Source organism: Podarcis liolepis (genome assembly GCF_965112155.1).
Source record: "Podarcis liolepis genome assembly, chromosome: 1".
In the NCBI taxonomy this organism is placed as follows: Eukaryota; Metazoa; Chordata; class Lepidosauria; order Squamata; family Lacertidae; genus Podarcis; species Podarcis liolepis.
This window is the reverse complement of record NC_139554.1, coordinates 105,054,761-105,077,739: the sequence shown is the minus strand read 5'-3', so window position 1 is coordinate 105,077,739 and position 22,979 is coordinate 105,054,761. Positions and strand designations below refer to the sequence as shown.

The window sequence follows — 22,979 nt, the reverse complement described above, 5'->3', positions numbered from 1 at the left end:
CACCTACATCTAGATATGGATTCCAGGATGGTGCACACTGAAACACAAATATCCAATTCAAAGTACTGGTTTTGACCTATACAGCCTTAAGCGGCTCAGGCCTGCAATACATCAAGGGCCGCCTCTCTTTTTATGAACCTACCTGGACCCTGCAATCATCTTTTGAGGCCCTGCTTCATGTGCCTCCTCCACAAGAGGTGGCAACATGAGAATAGGCCTTTTCTGCAGTGGCTCCCTGTTTGTGGCATGCGCTCCCCTGGGAGGCTCAATTGGCGCTTCATTGCGTATCTTTAGGCACCAGGCAAAAACATTCCTTTTCTCCCAGGCCTTTGGTTAATAATTAAATTATCCATGGCCTTTTAAACAGTGGTGGTAGTGGGGTTATTGTTATTGTTTGTTATTATGCTATATATTGTTGTGTTTTTATATTGTAAACTGCCCTGTGATCTTCAGATATATATAAAGACTTCAGATATACAGTCGTACCTTGGAAGTCGAATGGAATCCATTCCGGAAGTCTGTACGACATCCGAAATGTTTGGAAACCAAAGCGTGGCTTCTGATTAGCTGCAGGAAGCTTCTGCAGCCAATCGGAAGCCATGGAAGCCCTATCCGACGTTCAGCTTCCAAAAATAGTTCGCAAACCGGAACAGTCACTTCCAGGTTTGCGGCGTTTCGGAGCTAAAGAACTAAGCTGTTCAAAAACCAAGGTACGACTGTATAAATATCTTCAGATGTATAAGACTATCTGGTTTCTTTTTATTCTCATCTTCAATAAATCTGCGTGTTTCATCTAAGAAATGAGGCAGACCTGGGTAACAATTGGGGTTTTTTTTAAATTCATTTGGAATCTGCCATTGCTTTATTTCTTCTTCCCAGTAGGCCTTGATGCAACCAGATGCCTGCACTGCACTGAAAAATGTTTGCTGCCTCCTGTTAATTTCTTCCTTACGGCTATCAACAGATACAGATTCATGATGTTACCAGCAGCCAATGCCCCAACCCTTGCCTTGCTTTGTTTTACTCTAGCCTGAGTAAGAGTACTGGTTGGTGCAATAAAGGTGCATTTCTCACCTTCTCACCCCTTGCCTTTTCCTGTAAGACCTATTACAGTCGTTAAGAGTCGTCAACAGGCTCATCTCAGCTATCTGCCAATCTTCCATTCCCACCACCCTTCTGAGTAATACCCCTCCCCACCTTCTCACTATATAGAAGGATCTGGCAACTTCTGTTTCAGTGTATCTGAAGAAGTGTGCATGCACACGAAAGCTCATACCAAGAACTAACTTAGTTGGTCTTTAAGGTGCTACTGGAAGGAATTTTTTTTATTTTGCAATAAAGGTATTACCCTAATGTGGATTTGGGGTTTTTTTCTTACAGCCAACGTGTCTACCTTTAATTTTTGAATTCAAGGGAAAGCTCCTTTAGCTACGGTGTTGGATAGTTTATATCCTTTTGAATGTTACATCCAATGCTGTAACTGCTGCAGGCAGAATCTATGTTAACACTCTTCTCAAAGAAAATAGGAATGCCCATCTTCGGATCAGGGATCTGTTTGTACATCTTCTAAGAGGCAGAACCAGAGCCACTGCTGCAGCCGACACGTAGCCGAAACTGCAGGCGACATCAACTGGATTAAGGGTTGAAATTTATATGAGATTAGTCACACTAACACCATCAGAGTGTGAGAAAGTCATGCAGGAGGTACTTATATGAGGGCATGTATCTGAAGAACAGAATTAATGAGAGCAGAGGGACACAGGGACTATTAATGAAGAATATAAAAATGTAAGAACCTACTGGGAAACGCTTGCATTGTATTAACATTAAATTAATTAAATCTTATCTACATTTACACATAAAAAGCCTTTAAACTATTTACCATTTTCCCAAGATCATGTCAAAGTACTTTCCCAAAGAGACCAGTAGCTGTAATGAAATGACACACATTTTCCTGCTAAACGGGATTTAGTTGGCACTGGGGGCAAAAACCTGTTGCTCAATTAATACACACGTTTGTTTTTGTTTATTTCTGCATGGTGTGTATTATTTCTTATACAGACAAATTCCTCGGCTTAACTATGTTTAGGATGAGATCAATCTACTTTTCACTCAGCAGCAGAGCAAATGATCTGCACAGGCAGGAGTTGTCGCTGAAACAAAGTCAGTTGCCTATTGAGAGATGCTGAGGAATAAGGCAAAGGGAGGGACTGACCCTGAGCTTATTATACAGTATATAAACCAGATTGCACACACAATCCTGGGCTCCATCTAAGACTGAAGGTGTAATAGCTCAGAGTAGCCAGCATTGCAAAAGAATAAAGGCCAAAATATTTGTTTTTCAGCTGCTCCCGCCTTCCATCTCTACTGAATGCTTTTGAGTGTACTTGTTTTGTTCATTATAGTAGGTGGATGATGTGGGCTGTAGCCGTAGCAACCATGCAAATAGCTGCGAGTAATTGCCCCAGCTGTCCAGTTTTAAGCATGTATTAACTGCAGAGTGTAATAAAGATATCCTTGTCTGAGAGTTCTGTCACTTTATAGGTGAATAATGGATGCCCTAGACTTTGACAAGACGGAACCTCTGAGCTGGATTGAGTACGGGGATCCCGCTACCAAAAAAAGGATGCCATCAAGCAGGGGTAGCAAACATGGTGCCCTCTGGTTTAGTGGACTACAAATGCCATCTTTCCTGACCACAGAGCCATACTGGCTAGGGCTCATGGGAGTTGTAGTCCAAAACACCTGGACGGCACCATGTTGGCTACCCGCCATAAATGGTAGGAGCTGGAACACAAATCCCGCATGACTTGAGGGCTGGAGCAATCCAACAAAGCTGTGAATTAGCAGCCAGTTCCTGTACCTGCTGTGCTCTGGCAAAGCCAGGTAAAGTGATATACAGAGGAAACAAGCCCTATGGCTCCTTGGTAAAGGTGGGCTGAGATGCCACACACCTTACTCAGCTGTTGGCTAAGATTCTGTTTTAACTATGTGTTCTCTTCCAATTAGCCATGCTGCAGATGAAATGCAGGAAGAGACGATGAAATGGTTCAATGGGATTTTCTAGCCTAAAGCTAGAGACCAAAGTGGAAGAAGAGGAGCACTGTTCTGCAGATGACGAACATGAGTTTGTGCAGGGCTATAACAAGAAGGTTCTACAGCAGCTCTCATGCTTCTTCTTGGGCTTTTATGCGTACACAACCTCGAAAGTGGAAGAACGTATTTCAGATTCCCCAATGCCACACACTTTCCTTGCATGATGTTCTAGCGCCGCTTCCCATGAGCTGAAGATCCCCTTGTCCACATGTGGAGGGCAGAGGTGTCACAACAGGGGTGCGGGGGGGGGTGATAAGAAGGCACCCCTCAGGGGCTCGCTCCGCTGCAGCCAAACCACTATGTACAGCGCATGTGTAGCATCACATCGTACGTACGGCACATGCATCATACGCAGCGACGCCGCACATCCACCCTACGTAGCAACGCCCCACCCCGGGTGTCACAATGCCTTTGTTTGCCCCTTGTGGAGGGACATCTTTGAATCCACTACTATTAATAATAATTTATGCAGAACATCTCTAGTATTCAAAGCACTTCTTTAGGTCAGTAACGTAATGCAGGTCGATACAGCAGCCGCAGGCCTGGAGTCAACTTGCTTAAGACTACCTTTTAGCTGTTATGCTGTAAACGCTTTATGAATCAGCTCACATATCCATGTTAGTTTTCCTCACACGAAACTCAGGGAAGCTAGCCTGGTGCCTTCAATACATCTCTTTCGGCACCGTCAAAAATATTCCTCTTCTCCCAGGCCTTTGGCTTATTAAGCAATTGATGGCCTTTTAAACTCGGGTGGGAATTGTTATTGCTTGTTACTATGTTACGTATTTTTGCGTTTTTATATTGTAAACCACCCTATGATCCTCAGATGAAATTTAACAAACAAATAAATGATACTCAAGGCAAGGGGGGGTGGTCCGCCCCAGGTGTCACCACTGAGTGGGGTGACAAAATACCAAGTGGGACTCACCGCGGGGCCTGTAGCACGCCAGAGCCACGCGTCTCTCCTGGGAGTGATGCGGTGGCTTGGGCTCCCACATGCTCTGCACTGCCCCTAACAGCTCACCTGCTGCCTCCCCCTCAGCTGTAGGGCAACTGAGTGGGAGGAGACAGGCAGACTCCTTGGAGGTCCTGCGGAGCATCCCGCCCCTGGGCATAGGGCATGAGCGCCGCCCCAGGCGCCCAATCAGCTTGCTCCGCCACTGATTCAGGGAGGAGCAGGAGGACACAGCAGTGGTTAGAGGTAAAAAATCGACTGAGGCATGGCCAAAGAAAGAAAGAAATCCCTGCAAAAAGTTGCCCACTTTCTGTTCTTCCAAAGGCGCTTGCTGCCAGTCACACAAATGAAATGGTCCAGTATTTACGCTGGAAGCAGGGGTGAAGTAGATTAGGCAGGGGAGAAAGCATCTTCCTTACCCACTTTAGTTTGAACCAGTCAAGCCTTCCCCTTGATATGAAAGCAGAGGTAGATTTTGGCATGGCAACACACCAGAAATGCTCTTTTGAGCATTCAAAAGGTGACAGAGTTACGGGGAGGGCTGTACCATGTGTCCTTAGTAAGAGCATTTCCTCCCTCTGAGCTAAACCAAAAATGAGGAGGGGGGGGGAGAAGGGGAAATAAAATCTTGCAATCACCCTGCACTATTAACAGCAGCAAGTCTCTCTCTCTACAACTTTATTTTTTACACTGGACACACTTCTTCCGATTGTTATAAATGATCCCGCTTTTGAATATCGTTACCTGTAATAGCCAGGCATCACAATATGAACGCCTGCGCTTGGCTGACAGATGTTTGGTACTTTCTGCTCATCCATTTTCCGCACGGAGTCTGTGAAAGGTCCTGTAGCATTGATAACACATTTGGCTCTGACATCAAATTCCTGCCCTGTGAAAGAAAACAGCATCAATCACATACTCCATTTGTTTCCCTGTTCACTGACTCTCTGGATTATTAATTTATCTATGAAGTTAACCTATTGTGAAGTGTGTGTATTTATCTACACACACATGCACATAACACACACACACAGCAGAAGCTTAGCAGCTAGTATTGTTACCAAAAATCAGAAAATAATTTTGAGGATAATTTTAATAAAAAGAAAAGAAAAAAAATGAGAGAGAGAAAAATCCTCTCAGATAAAATCTAGAGTGGCAGAAGATTCCCCTCTCCCGATTTTACTTTTATTTATCGAGTTCTCTATTTAATGGCATTCTTAAACCCTGAAATTTGTTAGATGGTACTATGACTGAACACACACCACACGGTTATTTTACGACGTCAGCTTTTCTTGACAGAAGGGCTTGGATGTAAAGCGTGGCTTAGCTTGCCAAAGCACCAGGATTTGAATGAAAACCTGACAGAAGTTAAAGATGATTGGCATTAATGACATGCCACTGCACTTTGGAAATATGCCTCCTTTGTCAGTTAAGTGATATTTACAAACTCCAGCCTCCCGCTGCACTCCCCCTCCTTAACTTCTTCTTTCTAACATAAGGGAAAATAAATAAATAAATAATATTTCTGTCTCCTTAAACAGAAAGGTAAATGGGGGGGGCAGCATCTGTGGACAGCTGTGCTTCATCCAGGAAAACAACTGTGTCCTCTAAACCGCATACATTAAGGGAAGTGGAAGAATGCCAGCGGAATGCCAGAATCCACCGAACCATAGGAGACAAGCGTTAGAAACGCCGTCTCTGAAAAGTACGGCCGGAGCAAGGTGCCTTGTGAGTGTGTGGGCCAACGCAAGTTACCTGTTGTTAGGTAAAAGGAAGCAAAGGGGCTCTATAAATACCACAGGGGAGCGAAGGATGCTTACCTGTTAGAACATCCCTGCACCTTGCGCCGCAGACGCGGCTCGCCCCGCTCTTTGGATCCGTCTTCTTCAGCAAGCGCACCACTTCAGTGTAATTGGCTGTGGCAGCCCCATACCTGGCAGCGGTGAGGGCAATGGCAAGGTTCATTCGTGCATCGTTGTGTTGTCCTGCAGCAGGGGGCAGAATCAAGGGAAGGACATGAGTCACCTCAAGCCACTGACTTGTGGTATGGAAGTGTGTCAGAACGGATCTGTCACATCTGTCCCTGTCACACCGAATCTATGTGATGGCTGGTCAGGTCTACCAAGAATTGTTTAGAGTAATGTCTTCTCTTGGCAAGGCAGGGCATTCATCTCAATTGTTCTAAACAGCGTATTTGTACGATTGTTATTTTTTTAAAAAACAATTGCAAATAGCTGGGATTACTGTCCAAGCAATGTGGTTTTTTATACGTTGCAAAATGAACGATTTGCATTTGTTCAGTCAAGGACCTGACATGAAAACAAACCACATGCTTTCTGTTTTGGAAGGAGGAGGATTCTAAAACCAACCCCTGCTCCCCCCTCCACAAATCCGGCATTAATACAGCATCTTCGAAGAATTTGTTTTTTGACGGCCCCACTGGTGTTAATTAACAATCTCTAATAGCAGACACACGCTGCATGACATTTTTTTTTTTTTTAAAGGAAGCAAGCAATGATCTTTCAGGGATTCCACTGCTAAGCCTCTGCTGCCAGTGAAAAAGACATTCATTTTATGCACATTTTAAGTTCACAACTAATAGCATTCACAAGGTTGGGGATACACACACACACACACACACACACACACACACACACACTAAAATCTTGTTGAACACACACAAAGAAAAAAGAACCCAAGGAGGTTTAGTTAACAGATCACTCTTAACATATATATCATTAAAGATTTATTACAGAATCTTCCTAGTTGAGGAGGAGAGGGGGGGGGGAAATCAACATGGAAGAGAGAGCATTGGCAGGGGGAAGGGAGGGGGGAGAGAGGGGAGAGCAAGAAGAATGGAAATGATTAATTACTTTAAAATAGTGGCATCACCTGAGACTTTCTATTTATTATTGCCACTGAAGTTAAAACCCTGGATGTTGGCTGGGAGCAATTATTCTGCGTAGCAAGGGCCAAGCTCTGTGTGCCCAGAATAATTAATTACAAAGGGCTGGAGTTCCGGCGGCAGAGTTCAGCATGCCCACGAGTTGGGATCAGTTCTATCAAGATAATACTGATAAAAAAACGGGGGGGGGGGGTGAATGAATGGTAATGGATACTGCTGTTGATTTATGTTGCCAGCATACCAAGCGTTCAGTATAAATGATTTATGTAAAGTTCGGCCCCTTCCGATTCTGCCAGAGCAACACCCAGCCGCTATGCGAGCAATCCGTTTCGAAAACCAAAAGGGCAAAAACGTAGAAGGAGGATCAATGGCTCCCAGAACTCTTACGCGGCTTCAAAACTTCTCATTCCAATGTGGAAGAAGTCCGCCGAGGGAAGCTTAAGCAAGCTAAATAGGGCCTAGGGAGAACAAAACCCCAAAGCATACAAAAAAATCAAGGGAGCTGGGAACAATAGCTTTTGTTTAAAAAAACAGAAGGTTCTGATTTTATGTTGATATTTTTCCATTACATGAATATATATAAAAAAATTGCTTGTACCTTCAGCTGCCTGGAGACAGTCAGATTAAGATCAGAAACGATCAATAAATTAAATAAAAATGGCAACCTCTCCAACACTAAGAAAGAGAGCTAATAGGCCACATGATAAATTAATGGAATAGGATGAAGTTACGCAGAAAGTATCCAGAAGCAGATTGGTAGCATGCAAGTTTTGTTTTATTTTTTAAAGGGGCTAAAATTCTCCCTTTGGATGTGTAGCCTCTGAACCAGGCATCCTCAAACTCGGCCCTCCAGATGTTTTGGGACTACAATTCCCATCATCCCTGACCACTGGTTCTGTTAGCTAGGGGTGATGGGAGTTGTAGTCCCAAAACATCTGGAGGGCCAAGTGTGGGGGTGCCTGCTTTGAACAATTAGAAATCTGTATGAAGAGCTGCTCTTTAGTTGTTTCAAAGTCAAAATATACACACAACTACAAACAAGCCTTCTAACATACAGAAGGATTTCCAAAACAGGTGGAGGACATTTCAGCAAAGGTAAATTACAGCAACTACTACAGTTATATTCTCACTGGTGAAATGCTATTTAACAAGGACCTGTAACCCACTTACTGGAAATACTGCTTTTAAAAATAGCAAGACATGCTCAGGGAATAAAGAGTCTTGTGGGTTTCTTACTATGGTTCTGTTTAGGTAAAAGGGCAGCAAAGTTTCTCAAAAGAGACAGCAGATGCAACTGGGAAAGGGATAAATCAAAGGGGTTCCCCACCTCACCCCATGGCTTGGATCCCCTTTGCGTTTCATAACTAGTCTTTGGCTCGGATTGTTGTGGCATTTGGATCACTGTGGTTACAAACAAGGAACCCTGCTCTCCTCTCCTGCCATAAGAAGACTTTTCTTCAAAACTGCCAAGCTCAGCGAGATTTATTAAAACAAAAGTTATTGTAACAAAAGTTACCAACCATCCCAAATTCAGCAGTGCTACGAAAATCAAGGGTGATTTTGGCATAGCCATACCATAGCAGAATGCATAAAGACAATGACCCAGATCCATGTCTCGCCATGGAAGGGCACACAGGGAAAACATGAATTGTGTGGATCCATCCCTTAAGGATGCTGTAATCTTTGCTGGTCACACCGAATAGAACCAGGAGACCGGTAAAACTAGGCCCTAAGTCTTACAGATGTTCTTCAAACTCCAGTTTGACCCTACATTATTCCTCCAAGAATCCCTCTCACACGCCAAAATTCAAGGAAGTTCTGGCGTCAAATAACTGAAGGAGTTAATAATCCATCCATTCATTTTATTTGTATTCCGCAACAGCGGCTTACTACAGAGAAAACAACACACTTTGAAACCAAACGGTACAAAAATAATTACCTAATAACATAGCAAAACAGCACAATAACTTGCCAGAAATTGCAACATTTCATGACTATAAATATAAGATGATTACTTAAACAACACCCAATAACAAAAATAACAAGGGAGCTTTACAGTTTCACCTTGGCCCTAGAAAAACCCATCCCATAAAGTTGCTCACAGTCTGTCTCCTGCAGCAATTTGCAAGGCTTCTGAGTGTAGCCAATGGCTTAAAACACCCATCCCATGGTGTTATTCCTTTCTCCTCTGAATGGTGTCCACTACAGAAGTGGCCAAGTAGCAGCTGAAAATTCATTACTGGTGGCAAATCTGCGGGAGTATCTATTCTGGGGGCAACAGCTGCAAAACTGCTTTCAGCAACATTTGTGGTTTACTTTCCCCTCTCACTGGTGTCCTCTAGAGCAGTGTTTCCCAACCTTTTTTGGGCAAAGGCACACTTGTTTCATGAAAAAAATCTCGAGGCACACCACCATTACAGCCCCGTGACGTCAGCGCGCAGCGTCACGCCGGGAGGGACATGAATTGCTAGCAAATTACATAATCACCTCCTTGAGGGCTGGCTCATCTTCTCCGAAGGCAGAACCCCATTAATTAACAGCACAGACTCACACCATAGCCAAGACGAGGGGGGAAAACCTCAGTCATGCACAGTCATGCACATGTGGGGGCTAAATGAGGACGAAGACCGGGCAGAGAGCAGGGTTCAAATCACCCCACCTGGCCAGGACAATCCCTGGGTGCTCCCTTGGGCCACTCGCCTGACCCACCTCGCAGGGCTGTTGTTGCGGGAGCTCCTTGGAGGAGAAAGCGGGCGATGAATGCAATGCACGAAATATATGAGAGGCAACCAGGTTTTGCAGGTGAGGGGCCCCCGCCAGCCTCCGCTTCCAACACCCGGCGCAACGACGCCGAAGTTTCCCCCCGGGCTCGGCTCGGGGAGCAGCGCTGCTCCCCCCGGCTCCCCTTCGCCCTCCCGGTTCTCTCTGCCGCCCACTGGGGACCCCCCTCACCTGCCAAGTCCGGAGCGCCGGTGGAAGTTGCATGCATGCATGCAGGGCGCCACGTTGCCATTGCATTGCACTGCACTCCATGCAACGCCTGCACGCAGGCATTGCCTTGCACGCCCGCCAAGGGGTCTCCCCGCGGTCCGATGCGTCCCCTCCGGCGCGGATGCAGCATTGCAAAAATAAAAACCCCCCGACGCAGCCCTACCTGGGGGGCAGCCGCCGCCTCCGCCGCTCCGCCTCCGCAGGGATCCCCGGGCTCCATCCTGCCGCCCGATCTCCGCGGGGGTGCAGGCAGGCTGCGCGGGGTCTGCGCGGAAGAGCCCCTGCCCGCCCGGCCGCCGCCGCCGCGCTCATTCCATGGCCGGGAGAAGAGCGCTTCAAACAAAACGCCCGGCCCGCCAGGCCACGCTGGGAAACGTAGTTTGCGCACCCTGCGCGGGCGCGGAGCCCAAGGGCGAGGGGACTACGGATCCTGGCAGCCCCCGCGCCGGGGACGGAGGGGGAGAGGCCGGGTGCAGGGATGGAGGGACGGGTGGGCGAGCGAGTGAGTGGCAGCCGCCAAGCCTTGGCCGAGAGCCAGGAAGGGCCTCCCCGTAGGAGGAGGAGGAGGAGGAGGAGGGAGGCGCAGAGCGGGAGGGAGGGAACCCCAGGGGTCATCTAGTGACGGCGCCCCAATCGAAAATTTGACTTAAAAAAAAAACCTTTCAAATTTTTTAATTTTTCCCGCGGCACACCAGGCCACATCTCGCGGCACACTAGTGTGCCGCGGAACAGTGGTTGGGAAACACTGCTCTAGAGGTCTGGCTGGCCAGAAAAAACCTAGCTGGTTCTGCAGAAGCTTTTCCTCTTAGGAGCACTGCCTCTGTTCATGGATGATTGACAGACAGAAGGCGGAAAGACCGGTTTCCTCCTCTGGACAGACAAGTCAGTTGAAAGGAAATAGAAGGGGGGGGGAGCATGGAAGGGTTTCTGCTGGGAGACAGGGAGAATTCTGCTTGGAAACAGTTAAGCCGCAAATCCCAAGGCAATCATAACAAGGCATTAAATCCCCACCAGCCATGTGCGCACTTCTTCCGATACAAGCTTAGATACATATATGGTGGAATTGTTTAAACATCAAACAATTTTGGGAAACAATATATAACGAAATGAAAAAAATGTTCAGATATTCATTTAGGAAAACACCAGAAGGTTTTCTATTGGGAATAGTACCAGGAAATCTAAAGGAAGAAGACAAGTCATTATATTTATATGCAACAGTAGCCACAAGGCTATTGATTGCGAAAAATTGGAAAAGTGGTATTATACCGACAAAAATAGAGTGGCTTGCCAAATTACTGGAGTACTACAATATATCCAAAACAATGGGAGAAATTGGAAGGATCTCTAAAGAGAAGATAGGCAGGGACTGGAAGGTGTTTAAAGGATACTTGCAAAACCATATTGAAAAATCAGAACTCCTATTAGAATAAACAAGTTCCGTTTTAAATACTGGAATACTAAATAAGATGGATAACAATGTGTAATAGAAAAACAAGCATGAAATTAGGTTAAACGTGTGTGAAAGAAAGTAATAGAAGTGGAAAGAAATTGCAATTGAGTAGATTGGAAGTCTAACACAAAGGTGGGGTGAGGGGTGGTGGATGGTGATGGGAAAAGGAATTATCTGTGGGATTGAGTATAGGTATGTTTGAACATTTTCAAGGATTGTATGAAATGTATGTTTGTATGTTTGTATATTCGAAATATGTGTGTATTAATGCTGAATTACTTTAACAATAAAAACTTTTTTAAAAAAAGAAAAAGATACAAGCTTAGAACACAGGTTTTATGCATTGAGGCAGTGGTGGGGAACCTCCAGCCCTAAACAGTCCTGCCAGGCCTCCCCATTTGGCTCCTGAGGCCTTTTGGCCAGGCCAGGCCCGCCGGTCCTACACGCAACATCACATATGGTGCCAGGTGCAAGGCAGATAAAGAAGCAGTTGGGGTTTGCAGGCTCTGTCAACAGCGCTTTGCAAGCTCCAGCATTGGAGATAGCAAAGTGCTATGCGCGAGACTTTGAAAGCACTATCAGCTAGATTAATGTTAAACCAGGATGGCAGAAGTGGGCCCCACCTACCTGTCAAACTTGGCCTGCAGGGGTGGAGAAGATAAGGATCCTGCACACTGGCTCAGATCCAGTTCCCCACCCCTATGCTGAGGTGATGTGATACACTGCCCCAAGTCCCCACACATGAAGAATGATGAGTGCCCAAGTATTATAATAGCCAATGCTTCTCTCTGTTGATGAGGCCATTTCAGTACAGGAAGGGCAAAAGATGCTATCACAGAAGACAAGAGATTTTCCTCAAGGTATGAAGCCAGCACACATATATGTATCTTAACATTATAGGCCAAAGCAGTACAAGCCTAAAACAGGCACCCAAGATACTGAATGTGGTTTTGATACCAATAACTGACAGATACATGGGCCCAAGAGACAGAGCATTTTCAGTGGTGGCCCCATGCCTATGGAATTCCCTTCCTAGGTCGGTATGTATGGCGCATCAATGTTTACTTTTAAACAGGCACTGAAGGCTTTGCTTATTATTCTGTACTGCTTCTAATGGGAGATTTATGCTGGTGATTTCCAGTCACTAGTCTTTTTTGTGGGGGTTTTGTTGTTGTTGCCTGCTTTTACACTTGTTTTAGGTCTGTAAATACTGTTTTTATCTGCTGCCGTGGTGATTTTCAGATGTATTAATGAGGCTTCAGCCGTTCCTTTAATTATTTTATGGCTTGCAATGTCATCAATCACTGCTATTTTTCCTAAAGTGTTGAGAACTCTTACAAGGGACAACCCTCAAAGGAAGCCTACAAATACAGGAAGTGAAAAATAAATAAATAAAAGCAGCACTATAAGCATTTGTTGTGCTTATGTTTTTAGGCTACATAATAATGCTAACACGTCCAGGGATACAGATAGGATGGCCAGTTAGAGAGGACAGCAAAAGGGTTTAGATATTTGCCATGTATACCTGACTGACAGCCCTATTTAATTGTTCTTGAAATAGATGATCTGCAACCTCAGAGTGTTGGGCCTGCCCTAGACCTGACAGATGTGGTTCGCTGTGGAAAGGATTCCCTGAGGGAAGTTTAAAAAGCACAGGGCTTACACAGTTGGTCCTGCTGTTTACTTGGAAGTAGAACTCACTGTAGGTAAGCATGCATAAGGTTGCAGCCTCAGTATGTAGATCCAAATTATGTAGATTCAAAATATGTGGCTACAAATTCAAGTTCTCCTCAGAGGAAACAAGAGAGGGGAGCTGTGGCATCACCCTGCCCACAGTTCCCCTTAATATTCAATGCTTGGCTATAATGTGCTCCCTCCGTAGGACAACCCTTAAGGTTGGTTCAGAAACTGCACAATTGGGCAGCCAGGATACTGAGCAGACTGGTGACAGCACACATATCACACCTGTGCTGAAGGAACTATTAGCTACAAAGCCCTCTGCTTCTTTTGAGGCTGGATTAAATAAAAAACAAAAACCCCATAATTTACATAATTTTTAAAATTTCAAATCCACCTTTTTTTGAAAATTTGCATTACAATAATTCACAAAATAGGTGCGCCTCTTAACAAATGTTGACTTATAAAACACACCGTTCCTCCTATAAAAACAAATGCATGAATCAATTCATTCATGTCGACTAATTGAAGACACTTCACTAGCCATTCCCTTAGAGGTGCTGTTGTTAACGTATAATCTGATCAACTTGGTTTCCTGAAAGACTACCTTCCCTATAGAGACTCAGCAGATCACAGAGATCCTCAAGAGACCTTGCTGATAGTGCTGCAACCTGCCCATTTGGTAGCGGGACAAAAGTTAGCCTTCTCCTTAGCAGCTCCTACCCTCTGAAATGCCCTCCTTTTCTGCAATTTGGGTGGAATGGGTTATTGGGTGATTTCCGCTCTTACTGAAAACTCACCCTGTTTGCTCAGACTTTCCCCAACTATCAGCACTGACCAATTGTCTTTGGCATCTGTGATTCTGTTGGGGTTTTTTGTACTTAATTTCTTTTAATGTATTTTAAATTTTATCCTTGTACACTGCTTGGAGGCAAGCTTTGTTAACAAGAAGCACATATAAATATTAAATAAATAACATAATACAATAAAATGGTGCTTCTGTATCTCCTGAGTTCCCCGCTGGGCTATTCGGAAAGGAGATACAGACCATGCAACCAAGAAAATAAAGCAAATGGTCCATTAGTACTAATTGGCACCAAAATATTATGGGAGACGACAAGTTGAGAAGAGAAACAGGAGTCTGTTTTTTAAAAATACAGAAAGATAGAGAGATAGAATAGATAGATAGAATAGATAGATAGATAGATAGATAGATAGATAGATAGATAGAATAGATGGAAAGATAGATATAGTTTTAGTGTACCAATGGGATTGTAGGTAAGACTAAGATAAATGTTTTGTGGTTGCAGACAATTTTGTTTTTGTTTTGCTTTCAGTAATAACTCTTAGATTCAGAATGTCTTTTTTTAAAATTGCCATCAGGTCTGAAAGAAGATATACAAATAAAAGAACAGGGCTGTCAAAATAATTCAGTGTTCTTTCATAGTAAAGAGCTGAGTCAGCTGTCTTCAAGCCTACAGCCGCTAACCTGTAGGCAAAGTAGCAGGAATTGTAAAAGCACAGCACTTGCCCTGAACACATGTCCACTTAACACTCTACCCTCTGCTAGCTGCTGCTCTTGTCTATGTCCTCCCTCCTCACCTCTCCTTTTTTTCTTCTTCTTTTAGCTCTGTCACCTCTCAGGACAGATCGGACAGATTTTTTTAGATCAAAAAATCGCAGCACAGAAGGCTTAATTTGTCCCAAAGAGATCTGAACAAGCCAAAACCATTCGGAACAAAAGCTTGCAAGTGACTGGGCAATACAAACAAAAGCCATCTGTGGGGGAGAAATTACATAAAACAGGACAGAGGAAAAAGAATACTTTTTAAAGGGGGTGGAAATACCCATTTCGATTTTTAAAATTTAAAATACTGTCTCTTTAAATAACTTTGTGTGCTATCCAGCACTGCACATGCAGAATGCAATACTGCACAATGAACCTTTCTTTCCTCATCCTCCCCACTGAAGCCTCCAGGAACCGCTCCCCCCCCCCCCCGAAAGCCTCTCCAGGAGGACTCAGCAAAATGTTGTGAGCCGAGTAGTACAGGGTTGCGGGGGGGACGGGACCTCTTAATAATTGTGGCCAACGTAACTGCAGCTACTTTTTCAACCTTCCTTCCCAACCAGCTCCATTTTTAGCCTTCGCTGTGTATTGACCAGGCTGCAATTCACATAAGTTTTCACTCAGGATCATCAGGACAATCTTGGTGTGATTCCGCATTGAATTTTATCTGCGATTATGATGTAAATCTCACTGCAGATTTACACTGGAGCAGCTGAAGGCAGAAGCAGCCTATCTGTATCTAGATAGATAGATAGATAGATAGATAGATAGATCTACAGGGTACATATTCATCAGAATAAAGTGCATAGTGAACCTATTAAAAAGATAAAATGCCCAGCAACCCAGAGTCCTAGTTCAGTATAGCTTTTTTATAGCTTAGTAAGGCAGAAGGGACCAAACAGTGTAAATGGGAATTCTTGAGATCAGCATTCCGTTGACTAACGAAGGCAACACTTTCTATCACGGCTCATGTTCTTCTGTATATAATTCACAAATGTCTAACCCAGCTCCACACCCCCTTTGGTTCTAAACCAAAGAAACCCAACATTCACACACCCACGGAGCCTTTCCGCCCTCCTCTAAGACTCTGTAATGTCCCAGTTTCCTTAGAGTCACCAGAGACTGGTCTCGCAAAAGGAGCATTGGCTGTTACTAGTTCCTTTTCAATCTCTCATAAATGTAGGAAAGAATGCATGTCTTGACTCTGTCAAGAGGAGCATCGCCTTTTTGCTAGCCACTCAGCAGATGTGGTTCTACAGACAGCTCAGGACCATTTTACTTCTCTAATCTTCTGTCACTGGCTTGTCAATTATGTCTCCGCCTGTTAGCCTAATAGGGAGACCTCAGGCGATCCTCCTGCTTCTGCTTTAGCCTAGTAGCATCACAAGATTTGGGAACCTCAGCTGTGGACTTCCATGCAAAAAGAGGGACAAAATGTGAACATGCCCCCCAAAATACAAAAACAAAAACCAGCATGCTACTGGAGAAGTTTGGCAAGTTCTATGGTAAAATGAAAAGAGCTTTATACAAAACAAAGGTCAGATCCACACCGCACATTTAAAAGCACTCCTATGCACGTTCACAGTCATGGTTTCCCTCAAATAATAATAGAATCATAGAACTGTAGTGTTGGAAGGGATGACGAGGGCAATCTAGTCCAATCCCCTACAATCCAGGATTATTTTTGCCTACCGTGGGTTTCGAACCCACGACCCTGAAATCAAGAACCTCATGCTCTTACTGATCAAACTGTAAATTGTAAAGGGAGCTGAGGGTTGTTAGGAGACTTTTCACAGAGCCACAATTTTAAGAGGGCTTTAAATGTATTCTACGGATGCACGGGATATTGGTTTGTTGATGGGGAATTCAATGTACTTTGAAAGCTTTAATAACTGGAAACTGATCCAATGAAAAAGGTATTATCTTCGTTTGTATCAAAGGTAAAAATAATGATATTCTAGTGGTATCTAGTCAGAGAGGAATGACTAGCATGACACCAGGTGTGAATCACTGCTCAGGCACTTAGAAGTGCAATGCCAGAGGCCTTCCCAGATAATGAATTTCTCTTCATGGGGAGGGGGGCGAGTTGCGAGGGGCAGATCAGAATTAGGATTTACTTGGTGGTGTTGGCTTTTAATTATGTTGTTACCCCACTTCCTTTGTATCAGCCTTCAACTTGTCAAAGGCATCTTATTGCAGTGTCAGGGTAAGTAAACGCATAGTGTTAAAATGAAAGCAAAATGTTGTCAGTGCCAGTTTAGGGAAGGCACGCTAAAATGTCACAATGAAAAATGTCTTGACAGCCTTTCTGTGGCCATGCTACAATGTTGGACAAATGTGGCGATGTCAGTGCACATTATTAAACAAGGGATAATTAACACATCTTGTGTGTATAGAAATCTTTATATAAATTTTGTGTGTTTGTGCGCGCGCACATATGCACACATGCAGACCAGTCTTTGCCAACCTGGCCATTCTGGCTGGGACTGATGGGAGCTGCAGGTCAGTGCATCCAGAGGGCATCAGGCGGACAAAGGCTGGTATAGACGAAAAGGGACAACGCAGCTTTAATTCTGCAACTAGAGGTACAATCCCAGCTGCCATTAAAATTCTATTCTGATGCAACTCGGAGATTTTGGAAGACTGTGAGGAGAGACGTCCTATCCTCTCCAACCCAACTGCTTGTCTAGAGCGGACATGAATTTGTGGCTGCTGCAAAACCTTCCCCAGCTCTCTCCAATGCAAACTCTCACAACCCTGTTGAGTCCATAGGAAACTCGGCTTGGACTGTGTTGTTGGCCATGTAAAGACTCCACTCCATTTAAAATGTCCCATTTGCAGACTTTTCAAACAACCAGCCTGTCAGCCTACATGCATACCAAATCACAGCTTTCTAATTCTCTGTGAGAAGCATCAGTGAGGACAAAAGTTGCATTTTTATGTTTGCATCACACACACAACGCAAACGCAAACACACACAGGCGCAAGCATTTTCTTTCCATTGGAATTGGTCAATAGCTATTTTTCGTATCTCGTCTCATATCACAATTGCTCAAGTGGAGCCCAGTCAATAGTTTTATGAACTATTGCCCACTTCATAGGACATCAAGGAAATTACTTCCTCTTACGTGACCTTATCTAAACCAACTAAAACCAGAATTATGATCTAAGGGTATAAAAAGAGACAGGAGGTAATATGTCAGAGATATATGGAAGATGCAGAATTACTCTTCATGAAGCAGAGTGACTTCATCACTCACTGGAGACATGTGGTAGTTTCTAAATAAATAATGAGGAATCCTTGTTCGCTGCAGGAAGAGGAAACAACAAAAAGAAGGGGGGAAACACCTTAAGCAGAGTATGTATTTATTACAATTATAGAAGATCTACTTCCAAAGAAAATAGCACATATCTGAAATGACAAAACAATACAGTGGACCCTCTAGTTAGGTACCGCTCTGGATACATAACTTTCAGGTTATGAACGCGACAAACCTGGAAGTGTATACTTCTGGGTTTCACCACGTTCACTTGCACAGAAGCTTTGTGCATGTGCAGAAGCGCTCTGCGTGCCGCGCACGTGCGCAGAAGCACTCAATTGCACTGTGTGCATGCGCAGAAGCGGCACTTCTGCCTACGGACTTTTCGGGTTGCGGACGGACACCCAGACCGAATTTAATTTGTATCCAGAGGGTCCACTGTAATTGAATTTAGCCAGCAGAGACTGAAAGCGCTTAAGTGTGGTAGAAATATTTATACCTCAACTTAAATAGAAGCAGCCATGGCAGCGCCAAAAACTGAGGACAATTCCATACATAACGCGGCAGTGTGATGGCCGTGCATACACCGGTGTTATTTGCAGTTCACAGAAAAAGCATATGGACAACCAACAGCTTTAAAAACCTACATATGCATGTGAGGGAGCTACAAACCAATGGAGGCTCTGGATAAGTACAAAGGAGGTTATTGGTGTGTGCCTGTCGTGCTAGGTGGTTAACAGCAAAATGAACAGCAGCAGCCCCAAAGATGCAGTCAAATAATGTCAATTTCTCACTTCCAGAACCCAGACCTGGCTCTTTAAAGGCAGCTGTTGCAGGCAGCAGTTTCTACCACCAATGGGAAGTCCTGCCTCTTACAGATACAACTACCACCCCAACTCTGCTCATCGGGGCAAAGATGATTGTAGTCACTTGGCCAGGCACATGGCGGAGGCAGAGAGGGAAGAGAGGCACTGGGTTGGCCAGTAGGGCAGTGCCTTTTTCCACCCACCTTGCTCCACCCTCCAGCCCGAGGAACCTTCAGAAAGGAGTTGCTGCCATGGGTATATGGGTCTTCATGAGCTGAACAGAGTGAAAGATTATGAGTCATGGGGTGTGGAGAGTGTGTGTATGAACTTAACAGTGCTGAGTTTATTTTTCGGCTGCTATTTTCTTAATATTGCTAATATTGTTTTATAGATTCTAAATGCTGTATTGATTTGCTAAATCATATGACTTTTGCACCAATCCTGATGTTTTAGCTTATTTTTTTTATTTCTTGCTTGCTTAACAGTGTTTTATAGATTGGTAATTGTTTCACTGGTGATTTGTTAATTATTCTATATAATTTACGCCAGGCATCCCCAAACTCGGCCCTCCAGCTGTTTTGGGACTACAATTCCCATCATCCCTGACCACTGGCCCTGTTAGCTAGGGATGATAGGAGTTGTAGTCCCAAAACAGCTGGAGGGCCAAGTTTGGGGGTGCCTGATTTACACTGTGTTTGTGATGTTCCATTATATTCCATCAGATTATTGCCATTTATTGTTTGTAAGCTGCTTTGAGGGTCTTTTGAATGAAAATGGCCTAGAAATATAATAAATCAAATCAGAGGGGCATTTGGGTTGGGGGGCCTTGAGGCAATATTTCAACCCTACCCTACCCCAATCAAATTTTATCCCTGTACCACAATGAAGAAAGAAAACAAAGTCACCTAGCTGGCTTTTATTCAATTTGTTGTTTTTTTAATTTGGGAAATAGCTAGGAGTCTTTCAAAGTTTCATGCACCAAAAAGAAAAAAAATCTGCCTCCCACAGTAGCATTTTTCTTTTCTTAGCAGTATCCATGACACCACCATGCCTACATTATGGAACAAGATACATATTAACTAATGGCCTACCATTAAGTTCGCATAAAACACACACATCTAAATTACATGCTTCAATGGAATCTTGCCTCTGAAAAGCCATGACAAGCTGGGGAATACAGATGTATTTGTGGTGTAACGTGCAAATAATGTCACTTTCCTATAGAATAACGTAGGATCTTTTAAGGATAAAATGGGTTAAGAAGAGCCAACCCACATTTTGATTCTTCAGAAGAGAGCAAGCATTTACTGTTGAGTTCTCCACCAAAATAATAAAATAATAATAATAATAATAATAATAATAATAATAATAATAATAATGCATAAACCAAATAAAGCCAGGACCATGGAAATTCACTCAGGTACTCGTAAATTTCCAACCGTAAACTCACAGCATACAAATAGATGAATCCAGCAAGTCAGAGAGCAAAGCCAATTTAATCTGTGGCTCCCCTGAGGTAAATGTAGTTCACAGTCCTGCCCCCACCCCAACCTCAGCCATAATCCCCGGTTCCTGGAGGAAAAAAAAAAGCACTGAAGTGAGGAAAATTCTACAGCAGGATATAATGATCCAAAATGACAGGGACAATAATGACAATGAATTTCATGTCTCCCAGTCATGTGCTGGGGATGCTTGACTGGGCTGACTTATACAATTAAATTGTTACAGGTACAGCAGGAGATGCAGTTATCATCTGCATGCTTTTGGGAACGGCGCCTCCAGCAACCGCGGTGCTACGGAATGTAGAGCCGGCCTTTTGTTAGGAATAAAAACAAGGAGTCCAGTAGGTATGTTTATATGTGTGGCTGCCCTCTGTGACTTTGGGGGGCAAGGAGAGGATGAGAGAGAAAGAGAGGTAGTTCAAACACGGAAGGGAGACTACACGGTGTTTATGAGGGCATTCGTGATTGAGGGGCATCAAGTTCATTTTATTAAATTAAATTAAACTGATCTTCATTCTTCTTCTGAGGGATGAAATGCCACAAAAAGGTACTGGAAACAACAACTGCAAAGAACAGGTATCTCATAACACTGTGCACCAAAGCAGAATATCAGTCGTAATTCATCAGGATACTTGAAATTTTAGACTTCCTTCTTCCACATACTATTTACACTAAACCACAGTAGTAAGAGCCCTTCAATTAAAAATAAAGATGCCACAATCCAACGGTAAATGATTCATTTCCCATATATTCCGCCACAAACAGGAAATCAGCTCTCCACATCTACAGCCATCCTCACTGCAGGTAAGTGCAGGTTTCCCCCTAAAGAGTTCCAGTTTATAGGAATTATTCAAAATAATTCCGAGTCTCAGCACTGCCTTTAACTACCCATAACAGTTCCCTTGGTTTGCTGCTTCTTGCTACCCGTGGATTTGCACCGCCAAAGAGGTTGTCATATTTCCATTGTGAGGAGCGTGCTTCAAGGAACCTTTTCAATGGCAGCTTGTCACACTGTTTTCGTTTCCAAATGAGAAAAACGCTGGAAATTAAGCGTATGAAGTTTTAGAACTGCGCAAGTTCTCTACTGAGCTGTGCGCCCCCAATTATATACCTTGATAGCCTCGAAATTATAAATTAGTCAAAAGTAAAATTATAAACCTGTAACTTTTCATAATTCAGCGCACGCTGGAAAGACAACCATAGGAGGCTAGAAGGGGGAAAGTACTTATTCCACTGCTGACAGCTTAATGAATGTTCTTCAGGTTTTTCCCATTGATTTTTTGGTGCTTTTGTCCCCCTACATTAAAAAAAATCAAAAAAATCTTGTAGGGTTTACAATGAGCGAGAGTCTCACTTTTCAAAAGTGACATGACCACTCACCCCCCCCCCGACAATAATTAAGAAACTTTCTCCTATTCTAAACAGATATAGGCAAATGTTTCGCACTTGTTAGTATGTCTTAAACCCCTTAAGTCTCAAATATATGCTTCTTCTAATTCTTATTTCTTTAAGAATGTGCGGGGCAGAGCTTACTAAAGGAGTTTGAACTGTTTTTATTTATTTTATATTAAATTGTAAATCATTTTGGGATGCCTCATGGGAAGTGATTCATGGATTAATAATAATAAGTTGCACTGGCTGAAATAAAATGGTGTCCGTGTGTGATCAGAATGGGCATCCTCTCATGCAACAGTGTTTTCTCTTCCTCTCCTCCCCCTGCAGTCCCCCCCCCCCAAGTAGAAGTCTGTTCCGCTGGCACACAAACACCATTGAATTAACCCAATGGAACTTATTTCTTAAAAGGCACATATAAGAGTTTGTATGTGTGCCTACTCAGAAGCAAGCCCCATTGGTTTCTTTAGTACTTACACCCTGGTAAGTGTGTACAGGAATGCAGCCTTAGTATAGCAAATTAGAACTGTTTACAAAATGTTCCCAAGATTTTAAAAGATGTTATATAAATATTGTCTAAAATTAATGTCTTCAACCATGCCTATGCTTCAGCTAGAATCTTTAAAGGGAGTCTTTTAATAGAAGCATACAAAACCCTTGCCATTTAAATCAGCAAATGCTTTGTGTGAACGCTTAGGATTTATTTTTTAAGAGGTAATTTTTATTTCTAATAACCAAGTTGCACATTGTTTCCCTAGCATCCCACATTACAGCTTCAAAACACTGAAATCAAATTCTCTCTGCTTCAAAAAAGAAACCGCTTAGAAATTTCTCTAGAAATCTCAGTGTTGGTTTTTCCATAGTGCCTCTTTACTAATTTTCCTTGAGCTACATAAATGAAACTGACAGATCACTGCTCAGATAGCAGCCACATTCCTCCCCCAAAATGTTGCCTTTTTGCTATTCAGCAGTATCTGAATACCAACAAATGCTAAATGAAGTCTGACATGTACCCCTAAGAAACAAACTTGCAAGTTGCAGCTTCAAAGGAAACCTTGAATAAATAGGACACATTGTGTACACCCAGGCTAACATCCAACATATGCTTAGGTTTCCTGATGCTTCTACAGACCAAGAATAGCCCCTGGTAAAGTCTGCGATTTGCTGCTGCTGGTACATCCAACATTTATAATGTAGCTTTTTTTGTTGTTGTTGTTGCCTGTATAAACAAATTTAAAATGCAATTAAAGAAGGCTAGAGCAACAACAGCCTACAAAGCGAGAATATATGGTAGAAAATGAAATACTTGGCAGGTCACTGGTTTGATAAATAATTAGGGAATTAAGAGGGGGAGAGGAAGGAATGGAGATCTGGTACC

At 43.5% G+C, this 22,979-nt stretch overlaps 1 protein-coding gene and 1 long non-coding RNA gene across 4 annotated transcripts in view; one reads left to right on the top strand and one right to left on the bottom strand.

Moving 5' to 3' along the window:
* Positions 1 to 22,979, top strand: part of LOC310703258 — a 331,049-nt gene that overhangs the window by 266,039 nt on the left and 42,031 nt on the right. The gene's annotated exons all lie outside the window — the stretch shown is intronic.
* The window catches only part of GPD2 (glycerol-3-phosphate dehydrogenase 2), an 89,520-nt gene that overhangs the window by 26,620 nt on the left and 39,921 nt on the right, over positions 1 to 22,979 (bottom strand). For all 3 annotated transcript variants that reach the window (XM_083494090.1, XM_083494091.1, XM_083494092.1), the window contains exons 7-8: positions 5,872 to 6,036; positions 4,796 to 4,940 (exon numbers count right to left, since the gene is read on the bottom strand). In XM_083494090.1, the coding sequence (XP_083350216.1) occupies positions 4,796 to 4,940; positions 5,872 to 6,036 (310 nt within the window). The remainder of the gene's footprint in view (positions 1 to 4,795; positions 4,941 to 5,871; positions 6,037 to 22,979) is intronic.